General features: G+C 36.8%; 1 protein-coding gene across 4 annotated transcripts in view; it reads left to right on the plus strand.

The window, feature by feature from the left end:
- Nucleotides 1–2,553: 2,553 nt before the first annotated feature.
- The window catches only part of IFT56 (intraflagellar transport 56), a 55,600-nt gene continuing 41,130 nt past the window's right edge, over nucleotides 2,554–17,023 (plus strand). For 2 of the 4 annotated variants that reach the window (XM_057504804.1, XM_057504805.1), the window contains exons 1-5: nucleotides 2,554–2,662; nucleotides 3,084–3,221; nucleotides 9,866–9,958; nucleotides 12,972–13,086; nucleotides 14,778–14,827. In XM_057504804.1, coding sequence (XP_057360787.1) covers nucleotides 2,660–2,662; nucleotides 3,084–3,221; nucleotides 9,866–9,958; nucleotides 12,972–13,086; nucleotides 14,778–14,827 — 399 coding nt within the window. In that variant the 5' untranslated portion in view covers nucleotides 2,554–2,659. Of the gene's footprint in view, nucleotides 2,663–3,083; nucleotides 3,314–9,865; nucleotides 9,959–12,971; nucleotides 13,087–14,777; nucleotides 14,828–17,023 lie in introns of those variants that run through there. The other 2 variants (XM_057504807.1, XM_057504806.1) reach the window with 2 other exon arrangements.

Raw genomic sequence — 17,023 nt, forward strand, 5'->3', positions numbered from 1 at the left:
CAGCGCCGGAAAAAGAGGACGAGGGCAAGCTGCTGCTGGTGTCGGGGGGAAGATGGGGCCCAGTTGGGGTGTCCCGTCTCCCAGGTTTCGGCACCAATGAAAAGAAGGGAGCGACACACAGCAGCAATTCACCGGAGAATTCCACTTTATTAGGGAAAGGTGCTGGGTTATATAGGAAGGGGCATGGGGTGATTGTGGTGTTACTTCTATGGGGCTGGTGGCTATTGGCTAGGTGCTGGGATTGGGAGGGGGGTGAGGGGTGATTGGGCTTCAGGTGGCGCCGGCGGGAACCGAGGACCCGGAAGAGAAGCAGGAGGCTCGCCATCTTATGGGTGGGGGCCCTTCAGGACCACTCTCACTGCTCGGAGTGTGTGCCTCCTCTACATAAGCAAAACAAATATGGAACACTATTGAGACAGGGAACCATGGGCTTAGACAGAGTAGGGTGAGGGCCTCCAGAAAAGGCAAGACAAGATATTTATAGTCAAAGCAATGTAACAATGTAACGTCCCTATTGAAACTCTGTGTTCAGCAGTATGCAAAGTCAAGGTCACACTAATTCTCTAGGGTAAAGATACTAGGCTGGAATATAGACATCTTCAGTGAGACCAGTTAAAGGTCAAAAGGCCAGGAGCAACTTGGCCTGGAATGTTTGAGTGTTCCTCAAGGGTATCTCAGCATAACCAGTGACTTCACTGTAAACAGCCCTGGCAAACAGATAACAACCTAGCCCACCTTGAGGGCAGGGCAGGTGGTACAAGTCCACACTCTAAACCCTCAATTCCCAAAAATCCTCAATTGCCTATAAATCCCCTAGACAACACACCACCCCAGGCTCTCTTGTCCCCTCCTGGAGAGAGCTAGGAGCTCTTTCCTCTTATTTTATTTCTAAATAAAAGCCTCTCCCTGGCTCTCCTACCTTGGGTGTTGTGAAGCTCATTCTTTGACTTTACAAACAAGAACTGCGGCATCACTATTTTCCCATTTCACCATTTTTCATAAAAGCTAAATTCCTCTTTAGATTTCTTTCAGTTAGCAAAACAGGTATTAATGTAGGTCTTTCATAAAAGCCAAAGTGGTGTAATGTAAACTTTTGAAAAGCAGGGATATCTGTATATTCAAAACTACTGAATTGTATACCTTAGAAGGGTGAGTTTTATGGTATCTGAATGATAACTGTGGGTAAAATTGTAATATTTCCAGAATATCTCGGCTGGGTTTAGTACATCTCCATATTAATAGGTGTTCAGAGGTGGAAAGAAGTATGGCTTTAGTGCATTTGTATCATTCCTCAGAGGTGGAGATAAGTTCATCTCCATATCAGTGGGTAATTACTTGGGCAATGGAGGGCGTATCTGTACCTGAGAGGTGAGGGTGAGGGCTGGTTTCACTTCTGCTGGAGCAGGAAAGAGAAACGGCCCGGACTGCAATTTGTAAGGAATATACGGATTTTGAACTTTATTTCTCTCTTTGACTGATTTCGGTTTTAGAGGTATTTTGCCCTGAGATTTCTTCTCCCCGGACTTATGTAACTCAATAAAGTGATTACAAAAAAATTTAGAGACTATTCTGTAAAAGGGAGCCAAAAATAATTTTATTTTAAATTAAACCAAAATTATGGATAATTCTGATATTTGGAACCAAAAGATTTGTTAAGTCTAGTGCTGGTGAATCTGTGCATCCCTGAAGTCAATGCATATGCCTGTTCTGTATGTGTCTCTATATATTGACGTGTGTGTATACAAAACTTATGTATGGGTGAATTAAGATATGTAATCATTCATTATCTCTCCAAGTGATGGGGGGCGCCAGGGGAAGTAGGGGAAGGGAGGGGCTGGGGCGCGAGGATTATGCAAGAGAATCTAAGAAATTTTAACTGCCTTCAATGAGCTACAGAGCGGCATGTGATGTGCTTAGCTATGCCACAACAACCCACACACTTGAGAGTATCATTTCCCCAGGTGTTGTTAGTTCTTCAGTCTGTTAATTCTCAAGGTGGGACTGGATGTCCTTTCAGGTCCCTTCTACCTCTAACATTCCACTTTCGATATTTTACACTACTAGGTTCAGGAGTAAGAAAGATAAATTAAGTCCTCCAGTAAACACATATTTATTATAGTTCCTTTTTGTGTGTTGTGTGTTAAGAGTGTCCATGAAAAAAAAACTATTTTGGTGAACTCTCGCCTCCAAAATCCTGCTTCTTCGGTTCAGCAGCAAATTATTTTTTAAGCCTCCCGCGCCCGCCGGAGGCAGACGTCACGAGCCAGTCAGAGCCAGGGGTTGCTATGGAGCCCAACGCGGTCAAAATCGGAAGTGGTCCTTGAAAATCACTTTCCCAGGAAATTTGTATTGGAAAAAATATATCACTCTATACTTAATTTTCCCCTAAAGTAAACTCAAAAACAGAGACACAAAACCTCACTCACAGCACAGAAACACACGCTCTCCTCAGAAAGGAACTTCCATTCCTGCAGCGGCGGAAGCGGAACGGAACCAAGAAACTAAGCAACTGGTTTATCTGGCGAGCGCTTCTCCGAGACGGACCGGCCCCCCAGCTGGGTTGCCGTGGAGACCGAGCGACCTGTGTGGATGCAGCGAAGCACAGAGGCCCGACCTTTGCTGTCAGTCTGCGGAGGGGGCTCACAGAACAGACGTCAAGATGGTTAGTGGCTCTGAGCTTGACGGTTAACTTTGAGTATTTACTAAGACTCGAGTTAGAGCACACTTCTGGTTTGTCTAGGCGTGTGCGCGGAGGACGATCGCTCTGCGCTCCTTCGGTTCCCACGGGGAACAGAGATGCAACTGTAAACACCTCGATGCTCTCTTCCCTCCTGCTTTTCCATCTCCCCACACCCGAGCTGCGCAAAAGCATCTCTTACCTCACTCTAATGAAGATAATTAAGTTGCGAGTAACTGGTTCAGCTCAAGTACGGAGGATGACCCGTTTAGTAAATTACGTGTGACGAAAAGAGTTTGAATAGGCTTCTCCGGGGTTCCTTGTAAGTCCTGGAGCTATCAATCTCAGTTAAAAAACTGACCATCGGAATTGGGTCAGACAGCTGTATCTGTCGTTTCTTTTACAGATGCTTTCAAGAGCCAAACCTGCTGTAGGCGGGGGCCCACCGCACATTGACAAAAGAAAGAAGAAAGGTAGGAAGATACCAAAACTAGAGGAGCTACTTTCACAAAGAGATTTCACTGGAGCTATTACCCTATTGGAGGTAACGTCCAAAGACGTTTTCTTTTAATGAACTAAATACCAGAATATAGATGAATGCTTGCGTGAATGCTGGTTGCCATGCTGTTTGAACGGGTGAATGCATTCTAGGGCTTCCCGTAAATTTCCTCAGGCACAGATTCCAGATTCCAAAATAGCTATAAACTTTTTGATTAAAGGTGATCTAAAAAGAGTTATTTATTGAGGGATACTTTATGTCTAGTCCCATTGATGGTGAATCCAACCTAAAAATATGAAGGAACATTTAATATAGTGTCAGTTCACACACTGTTTATACCCACCCCTGATCAGCTTATGATTTATTACTATTATATATTATAAAATTTTAGTCATATTTAAATAATTCTACCATGCTTCATGCTTATTGTCTAAAATACTGTATCACCAGATAATATTTATAATCTCTATGGCAGTAGTTCTCAACTTTTAATATGCATCGGAATTACCTAGGGTGCTTATTCAAATATATATTCCTGGACTCCTGCCCTTAGGGATTCTTATTCTTTACAGAATCAGTCTACAGTGGTGCTCAGGAACCTGCATGTTTGGTAAGCGGCCTAAGAGCTTCTGATGTAGAGGGTCCAAGGACATTGCACTTTGAGAAACTGCTTTGCAGGAGCACATGTGTTAGGAGAATGAAGGGGTGCACCAAAGAAGGGTTTTGACAGCACAGCTTGGTTGTCTTGTGCTACAATCATTTCTCTAAATGATACTGTAACTATATTCCTCCTAATCTATCAACAATGATTGTCTTAATTAGCTTTGTTTATCTTTCTCAGTCTTCCATGTATAGTCCTGTGTTTTTTACTCTGATGTTGAGCACCTTGTTTCAATTTTTGGTGTCAGCTTTCTCATCTTTAAAGTGGGGAATTGACTTGGAAGGACCTTCTAGCTTTGTAAATCAGCAGATTCAATCGTAGGTATATGTCTAATAGTTGTCAGTCTCTGTTTCTCTTCTCTCTTTTCTTTAAGGCAATGACCACATTTTCCTTATTGTGTATTTCCCCCAGTGGCTTTAAGTTCTCAAGGAGGCTGTGCTCTATATTTACACTATTAGGTAGCCAATCAAAGTGCCATGACATATGGTACTAGGAATTGCCATGGTTTAGGGGTGGTGAAGTCTCATGAGCTCTCTGAGACAATAAACAGTAGTTTATTGAAGTAGCTTATATACAATCTTATATTGGTTTCAAATATACAATATAGTGGTTCAACAGTTACCCACTTTGTTAAATCCTCACTCCCACTATTGCAGTTACACAGGAACTTATAGGATCATTATAGGAACTACGTAGGATGTTATAGGATCATTGGCTGTATTCTCCATGCCATACTACCATCCCTGTTACATATATTATGATTGAGAATTTCTGTGCCCTTTTATCCCACACCCCTCCCAACCCACCCACCCAGCCCTCCCTGGTGGTAACCACCAGTCACTTCGCAGTGTCTGTGAGTCTACTGCTATTTTGTCTTTCCCCATCTAGCTTATTTCACTTAGCATAATACCCTCTAGGTCCATCCATGTTATTGCAAAAAGAAGGATTTCTCTTTTTATGAATGAATAATATTCCATTATATATGTACAACACCTTCTTTATTCATCATCTATCGATGGACACTTAGGTTGCTCCTGTATCTTGGCTATTGTTATGATGTAACAGTGAACATAGGGGTGCATACATCTTTTAAAATCAGGGATTTTTTTTTTCTTTGGGTAAATTCCTAGAAGTGGAATTACAGGGTCCTATGGTATTTCTATTTTTACTTTTTTGAGGAAACTACATACTGCTTTCCACAGCAGTCACACAAATTTGAAGTCCCACCAACAGTATAGGAGGGTTCCTATTTCTCTGCACTCTCCCAGGATTTGTTATTTCTTGTCTTTTGGATGGTGGTCATTCTAATTGGTGTGAGGTGATATCTCTTTCTGGTTTTAATTTTCATTTCCCTGATGAATAGCGAAGTGGAGCATCTTTTCATGTGCCTGTTGGCCATTTGTATTTCTTCTTTGGAGAAGTGTTCCAGTCCTATACCCATTTTTTGATCAGGATATTTTTTTTGGGGGGGGGCGTGTTGAGGCATATGAGTTTTTTATATTTTTTGGTTGTTAACCCCTTTTTGGATAAATCATTTTTGAATATATTCTCCATACTGTAGGTTGCCTTTTGTTCCACTTATGGTGTCCTTTGCTGTACAGAAGCTTTTTAGTTTGATGTAGTACTCTTGTTCATTTTTTATTGTTTTCCTTGCCCAAAGAGATATGTCCAGGAAAAAGTTGCTAATGCTTATTTATGTTCAAGAGATTTTTGCCTATCTTTTCTTCTAAGTTTTATGGTTTCATGTCTTCCATTCAGGTCTTTGATCCATTTTGAATTTACTTTTGTATATGGAGTTAAACAGAAATCCAGTTTCATTCTCTTACATGTAGTTGTCCAGTTTTCCCAACACCAGTTACTGAAGAAGCTGTCTTTTCCCCATTGTATACTCATGGCTCCTTTATCATATATAAATTGACCGTGTATGTGTGGGTTTATATCTGGGCTCTCTATTCCCTTTATCTATGGGTCTGTTGTCATGCCAATACCATGCTGTTTTGATTACTGTAGCTCTGTAGTGTAGAATGAAGTAAGGAAACATAATACCTCCAGGTTTGTTCTTTCTTAGGATTGCTTTGGCTATTCAGGGTCTTTTGTGGTTCCATATGGATTTTAGGATTATTTGCTCTAGTTCATTGAACAATGCCATTGGTATTTTGATAGGGATTGCATTAAATCTGTAAATTGCTTTGGGCAAGATGGCCATTTTTGACAATATTAATTCTTCCTATCCATGAGCATAGGATAGGTTTCCATTTATTGGTGTCTTCTTCTCTCATGACTGTCATATAATTTTCATAGTAAAGGTCTTTCACCTCCTTGGTTAGGTTTATTCCTAGGTATTTTATTCTTTTTGATGCAATTGTAAATGGAGTTGTTTTCCTAATTTCTCTTTCTGCTAGTTCATTGTTAGTATATAGGAATGTGACAGATTTCTGTGTATTAATTTTGTATCTTGCAAATTTGCTGAATCCAGGTATTCTAACAGTGTTTTGGTAGAGTCTTCAGGGTTTTCTGTGTATAATGTTATCTCCAAATTGTGACAGTTGAACTTCTTCCTTACCAATTTGAATGCCTTTTATCTCTTTATCTGGTATGATTGTTGTGGCAAAGATCTCCAGTACCATGTTGAGTAAAAGTGATGAATGTGGACATCCTTGTCTTGTTTCTGATCTTACAGGAAAAGCTTTCAGCTTTTTTGCTATTAAGTATGATGTTGCCTGTGGTTTTGTCATATATGGCCTTTATTATGTTGAGGTACGTACCCTCTTTACCCATTTTGTTGAGAGTTTTTATCATGAATGGTTGTTGAATTTGTCAAATGCTTTTTCAGCATCTATTGAGATAATCATGTGGTTTTTATTTTTCTTTCTGTTGATGGTGTATGATATTGATTGATTTATAAATATTGTACCTTCCTTCTATCCCTTGAACAAATCCCCACTTGGTTGTGTTGGATGATCCTTTTGACTTATTTTTTAATTCTGTTTGCTAATATTTTGTTGAGCATTTTTGTATCTATGTTTATCAGGGATATTGGTCTAAAATTTTCTTTTCTTCTAGTGTCTTTGTCTGGTTTTGGTATTAGAGTGATGCTGGCCTCATAGAATGAGTTTGGAAGTATTCCCTTCTCTTCTACTTATTGCAATATGGGTATTAGCTCTTTAAATGTTTGGTGGATTTCAACTATGAAGCTGTCTCATTCTTGACTTTTGTTTGTTGGGAGTATTTTGATTACCAGTTCAATTTTGTTACTGGTAATTGGTCTGTTCATATCATCTGTTTCTTCCTCGATCAATCTAGAAAGATTGTTATTCTTCTAGGCATTTGTCCATTTCTTCTAAGTTGTCCAATTTATTGGCATATGATTATTCATAGAGTTCTCTAATAATTCTTTGTATTTCTGTGGTATCCATTGTGACTATTCTTTTCTTGTTTCTGATTTTATTTGTAGTCTCCCTCTTTTTTTCTTTATAAGTCTGGCTAGGAGTTTGTCTCTTTTGTTTATTTTCTCAAAAAACCAGCTCTTGGTTTTGTTAATGCTTTGTACTGTTTTATTCTTCTCAATTTTCTTTATTTCTGCTCTGATCTTTATTATATCACTCCTTCTACTAACTTTGGTTTTCATTTGTTCTTCATTTTCTAGTTCTTTGTGAGTTTAGACTGTTTATTTGGGGTTGTTCCTGTTTCTTAAGATAGACCTGTATTGCTATGTACTTCCTTCTTAGAAATACTTTAGTGGCAGCTCACAAACTTTGGACTCTTTAATTTTTGTTGTCACTTTTCTCCATATATCACTTGATTTCTGTTTCAATTTGTTCATTGATCCATTGATTCTAAATAGAAATATGTTGCTTACCCTCCATTTGTCTGTGGGCTTGTTTTCTTTGTGTAATTTATTTCTAGTTTCATACCACTGTGGTCTGAGAAGTCACTTGATATAATTTCACTTTTTAAATTCATGGGGCTCTTTTTGTGGACTTGTATGTGATCTCTTCTGGAGAATGTTCCATGTACACTTGAGAAAAATGTGTATCCTGGAATGTTCTGTAGGTATCTGTTAAGTCCGTCTGCTCTAATGTGTTGTTCAGTTCCTCTGTTTCCTTATTTATTTTCTGTCTGGTTGATTTGTCTGTTGATGTGAGTGGTGTGTTAAAGTCTTTTAAAAAGAATTACCTACAATCTATTTCCCTCTTTAATTCTGTTAGTGTTTTTTTTTTACATATTAAGCTGCAACTATGTTGAGTGCATAGATATTTATAACAATTATATTAGCTTGTTGGACTGATCCATTTATCATTATATAATGTCCTTTATCTCTTGTTACTTTCTTGTTTTGAAGTCTGTTTTGTCTGATATAAATACTGCTACTCCTTTTTTCTGCTTATTATTTGCATAAAATATCTTCTTCCATCCCTTCACTTTCAGTTCATGTATGTCTTTGGATCTGAAATGAGTCCCTTGTAGGCAGCATATAGATGGGTCTTATTTCTTTATCCATTCTGCCACTCTGTGTCTTTGGATTTGTGCATTCAGTCCATTTACATTTAAGGTAATTATTGATTGGTATGTACTTATTGTCATTTTATTGACTGTTTTCTGTTTGTTTTTATAGCTCTTCTTTGTTCCTTTCCTCCTCTCTTATACTCTTCTCTTGTCATTTGATACTTTTCTTTAGAGTTGTGATTGGATTTCTCCTTTTTAATTTTCTGTTTATTTATTTTAGGCTTTAGGTTTATGGTTACCATAAGGTTCAAGGAAAGCTTCCTACCTATATAACAATCTATATTAAGTTAATGATCACTCTATTTCCAACACAATATAAAAATGCTTCTTTTTTCTTCTTTTTCCTCTTCCACACTTTATGTAGTAGATATCATAATCTGCATTTTTTGTGTATCCCTTTACCGATTTTATGTATAGTTAGTTTTACTACTTTTGTTTTAATTTCGTACTTGCTTGGTAAGTAATTGGTATACTATCTTTACTATGGGTTTATTTTTACTGTTGAAAACTTTTTAGGCTTAAGAACCTTTCTATCTATAGCAGTTCCTTTAACATATCCTGTAATGCCAGTTTAGTGGTTATAAATTCCTTCAGTCCTCATTTATCTGGGAAATGTTTAATCTCTCCTTCAAATTTCAATGATAATAGTGCTCCATGGAAGATTCTTGGTTGAAGCTCCTCTGTTTCCATACATTAAATATATCATGGCACTTCCTTCTGACTTGTAAAGTTTCTGCCAAGAAGTCTGCTGATAACCTGATGGGGTTTCCCTTATAAGTAATCATTTTTTTCTCTCTGGCTGCTTTCAGTATTCTCTTCCTAGCCTTAATCTTTGTCATTTTAATTATTATATGTTTTACTGTTGTCTTCCTGGGATCCTTTTGCTAAGGGTTTTCTGTTCTTCTATGACCTGTATGTCTATTTCCTCCCCCACATTGGGGAAGCTTTCAGCAGTTATTTTTTCAAAGAGACTTTCTATCCCATTGTCCTCTCTTCTCCTTCTGGTACCCCTATTATGCAAATGGAGTCATTACCCAGCTTTCTTAGCATTCTTTCATTCCTAGAGATTCTTTTTTCTCTCTTTCTCAGCTTCATTGTTTTCCTGTTTCCCAATTTCCATCTCATTATCTTCTCTACTTGCAGCATTATTTTGCTCATTCCCTTCATTGTATATTTCATTTCAGTTACTGTATTCTTCTTCTATGAGTGGCTCTTTTTCAACTTTGTTGAAACCCTCCCTGAGATCATCAACTTTTCCACAGATCAGTGAGCATATTTATGACTATTACTTTGAAATCTTTATCAAGAAGATTGGTGATCTCTGTTTCATTTAGTCTTCTTTCTGGTGTCTTATCCTGTAGTTTTGTTTGGAACATATCCCTCTGCATCCTCATTTTGTCAGGGTTTCTGTGTTTCTTCCTTTGTATCAGATAGATCTGAACAGAGCAATTTTTCTTAAATAGAGGCCTTACTATTCAAAATTTTTGTTTTGTTTTTTATTTCATGAAATTTCAACATGAAGTTCAAACGTCATGTTGGGGAACAAGAAGAGGATACTAATTTATGGATTGGATACTGTGCTTTTCACCTAGGTGACTACAAGAGAGCTTTGGAGGTTAGTAAAAAGGAAATTTTATAACAGAGGATTTTGAAAAATGTTATTAAACTTTATATTATTGTAATATATGCTCATGGTAAAAGTCAAACCATCTAGAAGGGAACAAAATAAAAGGAAAAAGAGCTATCTTGTCTGCCTTCATCAACCCCATTTCTTTGCTTTAATGGAGGCAACCATTAGCTCTCTTTTGATGTATTGCTTCATAAATCTTCTATATATATTCAAGTATATATATATATATATATATATATATATATATATATATATACATATATATATATATATATAATCTTGTTTTTAGTTACAGACTGATGAGTTTGTCCAACATATTAACATTAGTATTACTTAAGGAAATCTTCAGGAGAAATAAAGTAAGCCCTTTTAGGCATTATGATTAGTACACATAAGGTGGGTCATGGAGAAGGCAGTATAGCACAGAGAAAACAAGTAGTGACTATATCATCTTACTATGCTGATGTACAGTGACTGCAGTGGGGTTGGGGGGGTACTTGATAATATGGGTGAATGTTGTAACCACAATGTTGCTCATGTGAAACCTTCATAAGACTGTATATCAGTGATATCTTAATAATAAAAAAAAGTAAGCCCTTTTAATAAAGTATTTTCATGATACTTTTCTTAAGGCAAGTTCATTTTTATTTTGTTTGGTTAAATTACATTATCTTTATTTTTGCAAGGACAATTTTGAGTGCTGTTTTTATTGGTCATTGTAAATCCTACCTATCTAATGAACAATCTATGGGACTATGGATCTAGATAAAATTTTAGATGTCTTATGTCAGACAACTTTTAACTCATAAATGAAGTTGTTTAAACATTTCCCACATATTCTTACTCCCAAAATGTAATCTAAGGATATTTAAAGAACCTGCATAACAAAAATAAAAGTATCCATGATTGGTAATAAGGCGCTAAGATGAAAAACAAGGGCAAAAAAATCAGTGAAGTAAAAGGAAAGATATGAAACAGACAGAACAGAGGCTGATAGTATTTATGAAAGATGTAGAAGAGTGAGTACCCCAAATGTAGTAAGAGAAAGAAAAAAGGTATCTGGTAAGCACTGATAAATAGTGAGCGTATAAGGAAAAAGTAGACTACAAAGTGAATCTTAGTGTGGAAAAAAAAAAACCTTTTTAAAATGTAAAACCAAATAAAGCCAGAAAACAATTAGAATAAAATAAAATTTGTAGTGTATTAAGGTTACAAGTCTTCAGGTTAACCTAATCTATGCATTTTTAAAAGTATCATTGATATATAATCTTACGAAGGTTTCACATGAACAGCATTGTGGTTTCAACATTCACCCATATTATCAAGTCCAACCTCCCCCACCCATGCGGTCACTGTCTATCAGCATAGTAAGATGCTATAGAGTCATTACTTGTCTCTCTATGCCTTCCCATGACCTACCAAAATGTGATTGTGAATTATAGTGCCCCTTAATCCCCTTCTCTCTCCCCACACACTCTCCCCAACGCCTCCCCTTTAGTAACCACTAGTCATTCTTGGAGTCTGTGAATCTGCTGCTATTTTATTCTTTCAGTTTTGTTTTGTTTTTATACTCCACAAATGAGTAAAGTTGTTTGGTACTTGTCTTTCTCAGCCTGACTTATTTCACTGAGCATAATAACCTTTAGTTCCATCCATGTTGTTGCAAATGGTAGGATTTGCTTTCTTTTTATAGCTGAATAATATTCCATTGTATATATGTACTACATCTTCTTTATCCATTCATCTATTGATGGACACTTATTAACCTATGCATTTTTTTGGTGTCATTAATGTAGAATCACATGAACAACGTTGTGGTTACTAGATTTCCCCCATTATCAAGTCCTCACCGCATGCCCCATTACAGTCACTGTCCATCAGTGTAGTAAGATGCTATAGAGTCACTAGTTGTCTTCTCTGTGCTATACTGCCTTCCCCGTGCCCCCCTGACATTATGTGTACTAATCGTAATGCCCTTATTCCCCTTCTCCTTCCCTTCCCACTCACCCTCCCTAGTCCCTTTCCCTTTGGCAATTGTTAGTCCATTCTTGGGTTCTGTGAGTCTGCTGCTGTTTTTGTTCCTTCAGTTTTTTCTTTGTTCTTATGCTCCACAGATGAGTGAAATCATTTGGTACTTGTCTTTTTCCACCTGGCTTATTTCACTGAGCATAATACCCTCTAGTTCCATCCATGTTATTGCAAATGGTAGGATTTGTTTTCTTTTTATAGCTGAATAATACTCCATTGTATATATATGTACCACATCTTCTTTATCCATTCATCTAGTGATGGACATTTAGGTTGCTTCCATTTCTTGGCTATTGTAAATAGTGCAGCAATAAACATAGGGGTGCATCTGTCTTTTCCAAACTGGAGTGCTGCATTCTTAGGGTAAATCCCTAGAAGTGGAATTCCTGGGTCAAATGGTATTTCTATTTTGAACATTTTGAGGAACCTCCATACTACTTTCCACAATGGTTGAACTAATTTACATTCCCACCAGCAGTGTAGGAGGGTTCCCCTTTCTCCACAGCCTTGCCAACATTTGTTGTTGTTTGTCTTTTCGATGATGGCGATCCTTACTGGTGTGAGGTGATATCTCATTGTGGTTTTAATATGCATTTCTCTGATGACAAGTGATGTGGAGCATCTTTTCATGTGTCTGTTGGCCAAACCTATGCATTTTTATAACCTTTTTAAATTAGCGAAAATAAGATGTTTTAGTTTCATTTCATTTCTACAGTTTGTTAGCCCATATCAATGTTACCAGGGGTGGGGGGAGAAACAAATTGTAAGATTATATGGACAATAGCTCTGCATGGATGGGATTGAGTTTAGCTTCAGTTTTTAACCTTAGAGATACAGAATTGTTGAACATATAGGATTCACTGAATGTGAATTTGCCTAATCTCAGTAAAAACTCCTATTCTGTTATAGGAGAATGGCCCATTGGTTGCTTTATTGACAAAATGAGATCACTGCTTAACATATGTTTCAGGAATATGAAACGGTGACAAAAGAGGAAAATTGCAATCCTGAAGTCTGGGTGAACCTAGCCTGTACCTACTTTTTTCTTGGAATGTATAAAGAAGCTGAAGCAGCTGGATGTAAAGGTAAAATGAGCCCTTTTAATATCTGGTATTCACCACTAATAGAGTAATTTTGGAGGTCTTAAAACTTACCTAATTCCTTTTTCTATTGTGGAAAAATGAAGGGACATTAGAAAGCTAAAAAATTGCTTTTACTCTTTAAAGGATATTGGATCTGACCAACTTTATTTATTTATTTTAATTAAGGTATCATTGACATACAGTCTTATGCTCAGGTTTCACATGAGCAACATTGTGGTTACTAGATTCCCCCCATTATCAAGTCCCCACCACATACCCCATTACAGTCACTGTCCATCAGCAGAGTAAGATGAGCAACTTTATGTTTAAAGAGAGAGTTAATCTCTGTGCTGCTTCCCGTCTCCACCCCACCTCCCCAGAAGCTACAGCTGAAAAGCAGAAGGAGGAGAGAAGAAAAAGGGTCAGGTATCTTTCTTAGGTCCCACCATGATAGGATATGCTTGCTATTGGTAAGAGTTGGGTAGAGTTGTTCAAGCTCTTAGAGATACAGATTTCTACCATTGCTTTCCTGTTTCTGAGTGAGAAGCCAAGTAATTTCAGTTCCTCCAGACTGCTTCCCTTTTGCTTTACTCATCATGACAGTCATCACAGATCTGGGCTCAAATCTGCAAATAAGAATAGGGCAAAGAGGAAGTTTGGGAGGAAAGATTAGGAATAATCAAGTATGGCTAGAATTAAATTCAAAGAAATGTAGAGAAGGTGGGCAAGGAAATGTTAGGAAATTTGTTAGGGAAGAATGTATTCCAGGAGAGAAGTCTTAGAGAATTAACTGATACATACATATTTAGAAAAAATTCCAGTTCAAATTGATGGGAAATGTGGAACTTGAAGCCTTTCCTGATTTGTACCCAAATTGGTTCATGTGCACTAATGATCTATTTCTTCCTACTTTAGTTATGAGGGCCTTTAAGTTACTTTATCTCATGTTTCTAGACTTCATCTGTGCCCAGAACAGTATTAGGCATATAAAAGGTAATCTCAGTAGCTATCTCTCATTCTGTATATATACATTTTTTCATTTCATACATTGGTGGATGACTTTTTGCTGTTGAGAGATACAGGATTGTGTGTGCAGAATTAGGATTGTGTGTGCAGAATTAGGAAAATTCTCCAAGAGTGCCTAAGTGATTTGTAACTTGAAAGGTGTTAACCTGGTTTCGCTACCTGTCTCAATGTGGCGCACTATCATGCTAGAAAATCTATGGGCCAGAGGCCGGGCTAGTTAAGCATATACGGCAGTACAATTGTAGAAAAGGAGATTTCAGAAGGTTTTGACAATACTGAGAAGAACAGAAGTTGATTCCCTCATATATTGAGATGACTGTAGTGTTTATTTCCAGTGTTGGGTTCAGTATAAGAGCACACAGCAGGGGGCTGCTACTAGACTGGTGTGTGAGGAGGGCTGTGCTGTGGGTCACCGTAATAGAATTAGGTAGAACAATGGCGGTGAAGAGCAGAACCTTAGAACATTTCTCTTCTGGTCCTTTATGCTGTTGCTGCTACTACAGGTGGTAACCAGACTAAAATAATATATGTTACAGGAAAGACATATCAGGATCAGATAGGTAAGGATTTAGGAAAATTTATCTGAGTCTTGTGTCATTCCTGCAAGGGACTAAGTGACATAGACAATTGAGTTCTTTAATAAGCAGCTTAGATCTTTTATTTTTCAGCTCCAAAAAGCCGACTTCAAAACCGCCTCCTCTTCCATTTGGCTCACAAGGTATTTATATACTGATTTCACATGTTTTGTTTTTAAGTATTTTTCTCTTCTTTCTTGTTACCAAAAATGGTGAAAAATATTTAATTAGAAATTTTTGTTAATATTTCTAGAACAAGTAGAATGCAGGTATTATTTGTACAGGATTTTTCCCCATCAATGTTCTTTACCCTATTAATTTATTCAGAGATGTTACATTTTAATTCTTCTTAAGCAGTAGTCATTCAAGAAGGTTAGTTTTGAGTATTCTATTGTACCTTAGGAAGTAGAGTCAAACACACCTTTGCTGACTCCTGGAAATAAATACACACTTTTCAGAATTGCCTTATAGCAATAATTCTGATAATCGTAATAAAATGATTTTTAAAAATAATTTTTCATATTCCAAAAATTGCACATTAATTCTATTAAATAAAATATAAATAAATGGAAAACAATAACATCTACCATATTTAAATATAACTGCATTTCAACCTTTTAGTATATTTTATCCTTTTTTAGGATAATTTTTTATATGCATGTTTATATTTTCGTTCATGTCTTTATTGTGTAGAATGGGACTCATGCTAAATATATATTTTATATCCTGCCATTTTTTTACTTACCTTTATACTATAAGCATATCCCTGAGTCACTACAGTCTTTAGAACTGTGATTTTTTTTTTTGTATCATTAATCTACAATTACATGAGGAACATTATGTTTACTAGGTTCCCCCCTTCACCAAGTCCCCCCCACATACCCCTTCACAGCCACTGTCCATCAGTGTAGTAAGATGCTGTAGAATCACTACTTGTCTTCTCTGTGTTACACAGCCCTCCCCGTGCCCCCCCCCCCACATTATACATGCCAATTGTAATGCCCCCTTTCTTCCCCGCCTTCTCCCTTCCTTCCCACCCATCCTTCCCAGTTCCTTTCCCTTTGGTAACTGTTAGTCCATTCTTGGGTTCTGTGATTCTGCTGCTGCTTTGTTCCTTCAGTTTTTTCTTTGTTCTTATACTCCACATATGAGTGAAATCATTTGGTACTTGTCTTTCTCTGCCTGGCTTATTTCACTGAGCATAATACCCTCTAGCTCCATCCATGTTGTTGCAAATGGTAGGATTTGTTTTCCTCTTATGGCTGAATAATATCCCATTGTGTATATGTACCACATCTTCTTTATCCATTCATCTAAAGTGATGGACACTTAGGTTGCTTCCATTTCTTGGCTATTGTAAATAGTGCTGCGATAAACATAGGGGTGCATCTGTCTTTTTCAAACTGGGCTGCTGTATTCTTATGGTAGAACTGTGATTTTTTAAAATAGTTTCCATAACATTTCATCTTCTGCACATGCCACAATTTATTTACCATTTCCTAGTTATTTTATTTTTAGATTATTTTTTATTTTAACTATTATAATGTAAGTATATAAATCTGAACACCCTAGAAATGGACTTTCTGAGTTAGTGGGTATGAACAACAATTAAGCTTTTAAATGATATTGCTAAAATAGTTAACAGAAAGTCTAATCAGTATATGAAAATAATTTTTCACAGAAGGTATATGAAAATAATTTTTAGTGCATTAAAAATATTTCACTTTAATTATCTGTACTTATTTCTTTTAATTTTTGCTTTACATGTTTTACAAGCTTTATCATTAAGTGCATACACATTTAGAATTGCTATGTCCATCTAGTGGATTGAAGCATTTATTATTATGAAATGTCTCTATCTCTGAAAATTTATCTTCACTTAAAGTCTACCTTGTCATATTTGTATAGCTACACTAGTTCTCTTTTGGTTAGTGTATGTCTATTATATCTCTTCACATCCTCTATCTCTAAAAAGATAGAGAAAAAAGGAAGAAAATATAAATAAAAAATAAAAAGAAAGAGGAAGGGGAGAGGTCAAATAATTAATATTAGCTGTGACTTAAAGGTTCTCTTTTGGTTAGTGTATGTCTATTATATCTCTTCACATCCTCTCTCTCTAAAAAGATAGAGGAAAAAGGGAGAAAATATAAATAAAAAAGAAAAAGAAAGAGGAAGGGAAGCGGTCAAATAATTAATATTAGCTGTGACTTAAAGGCTTTCCATTGTCAAGGCTATGCCTCTAGACTCTATTTGCATTCTTTTTCTGAGGGAGAAATAAAGGAAAAGAAGGCAGGGAACTTAAGGGAAATAGGGAGAACAGAGAGACCAGATAGCTGAAG

Source organism: Manis pentadactyla, chromosome 7 (genome assembly GCF_030020395.1).
Source record: "Manis pentadactyla isolate mManPen7 chromosome 7, mManPen7.hap1, whole genome shotgun sequence".
NCBI classification, from domain to species: Eukaryota; Metazoa; Chordata; class Mammalia; order Pholidota; family Manidae; genus Manis; species Manis pentadactyla.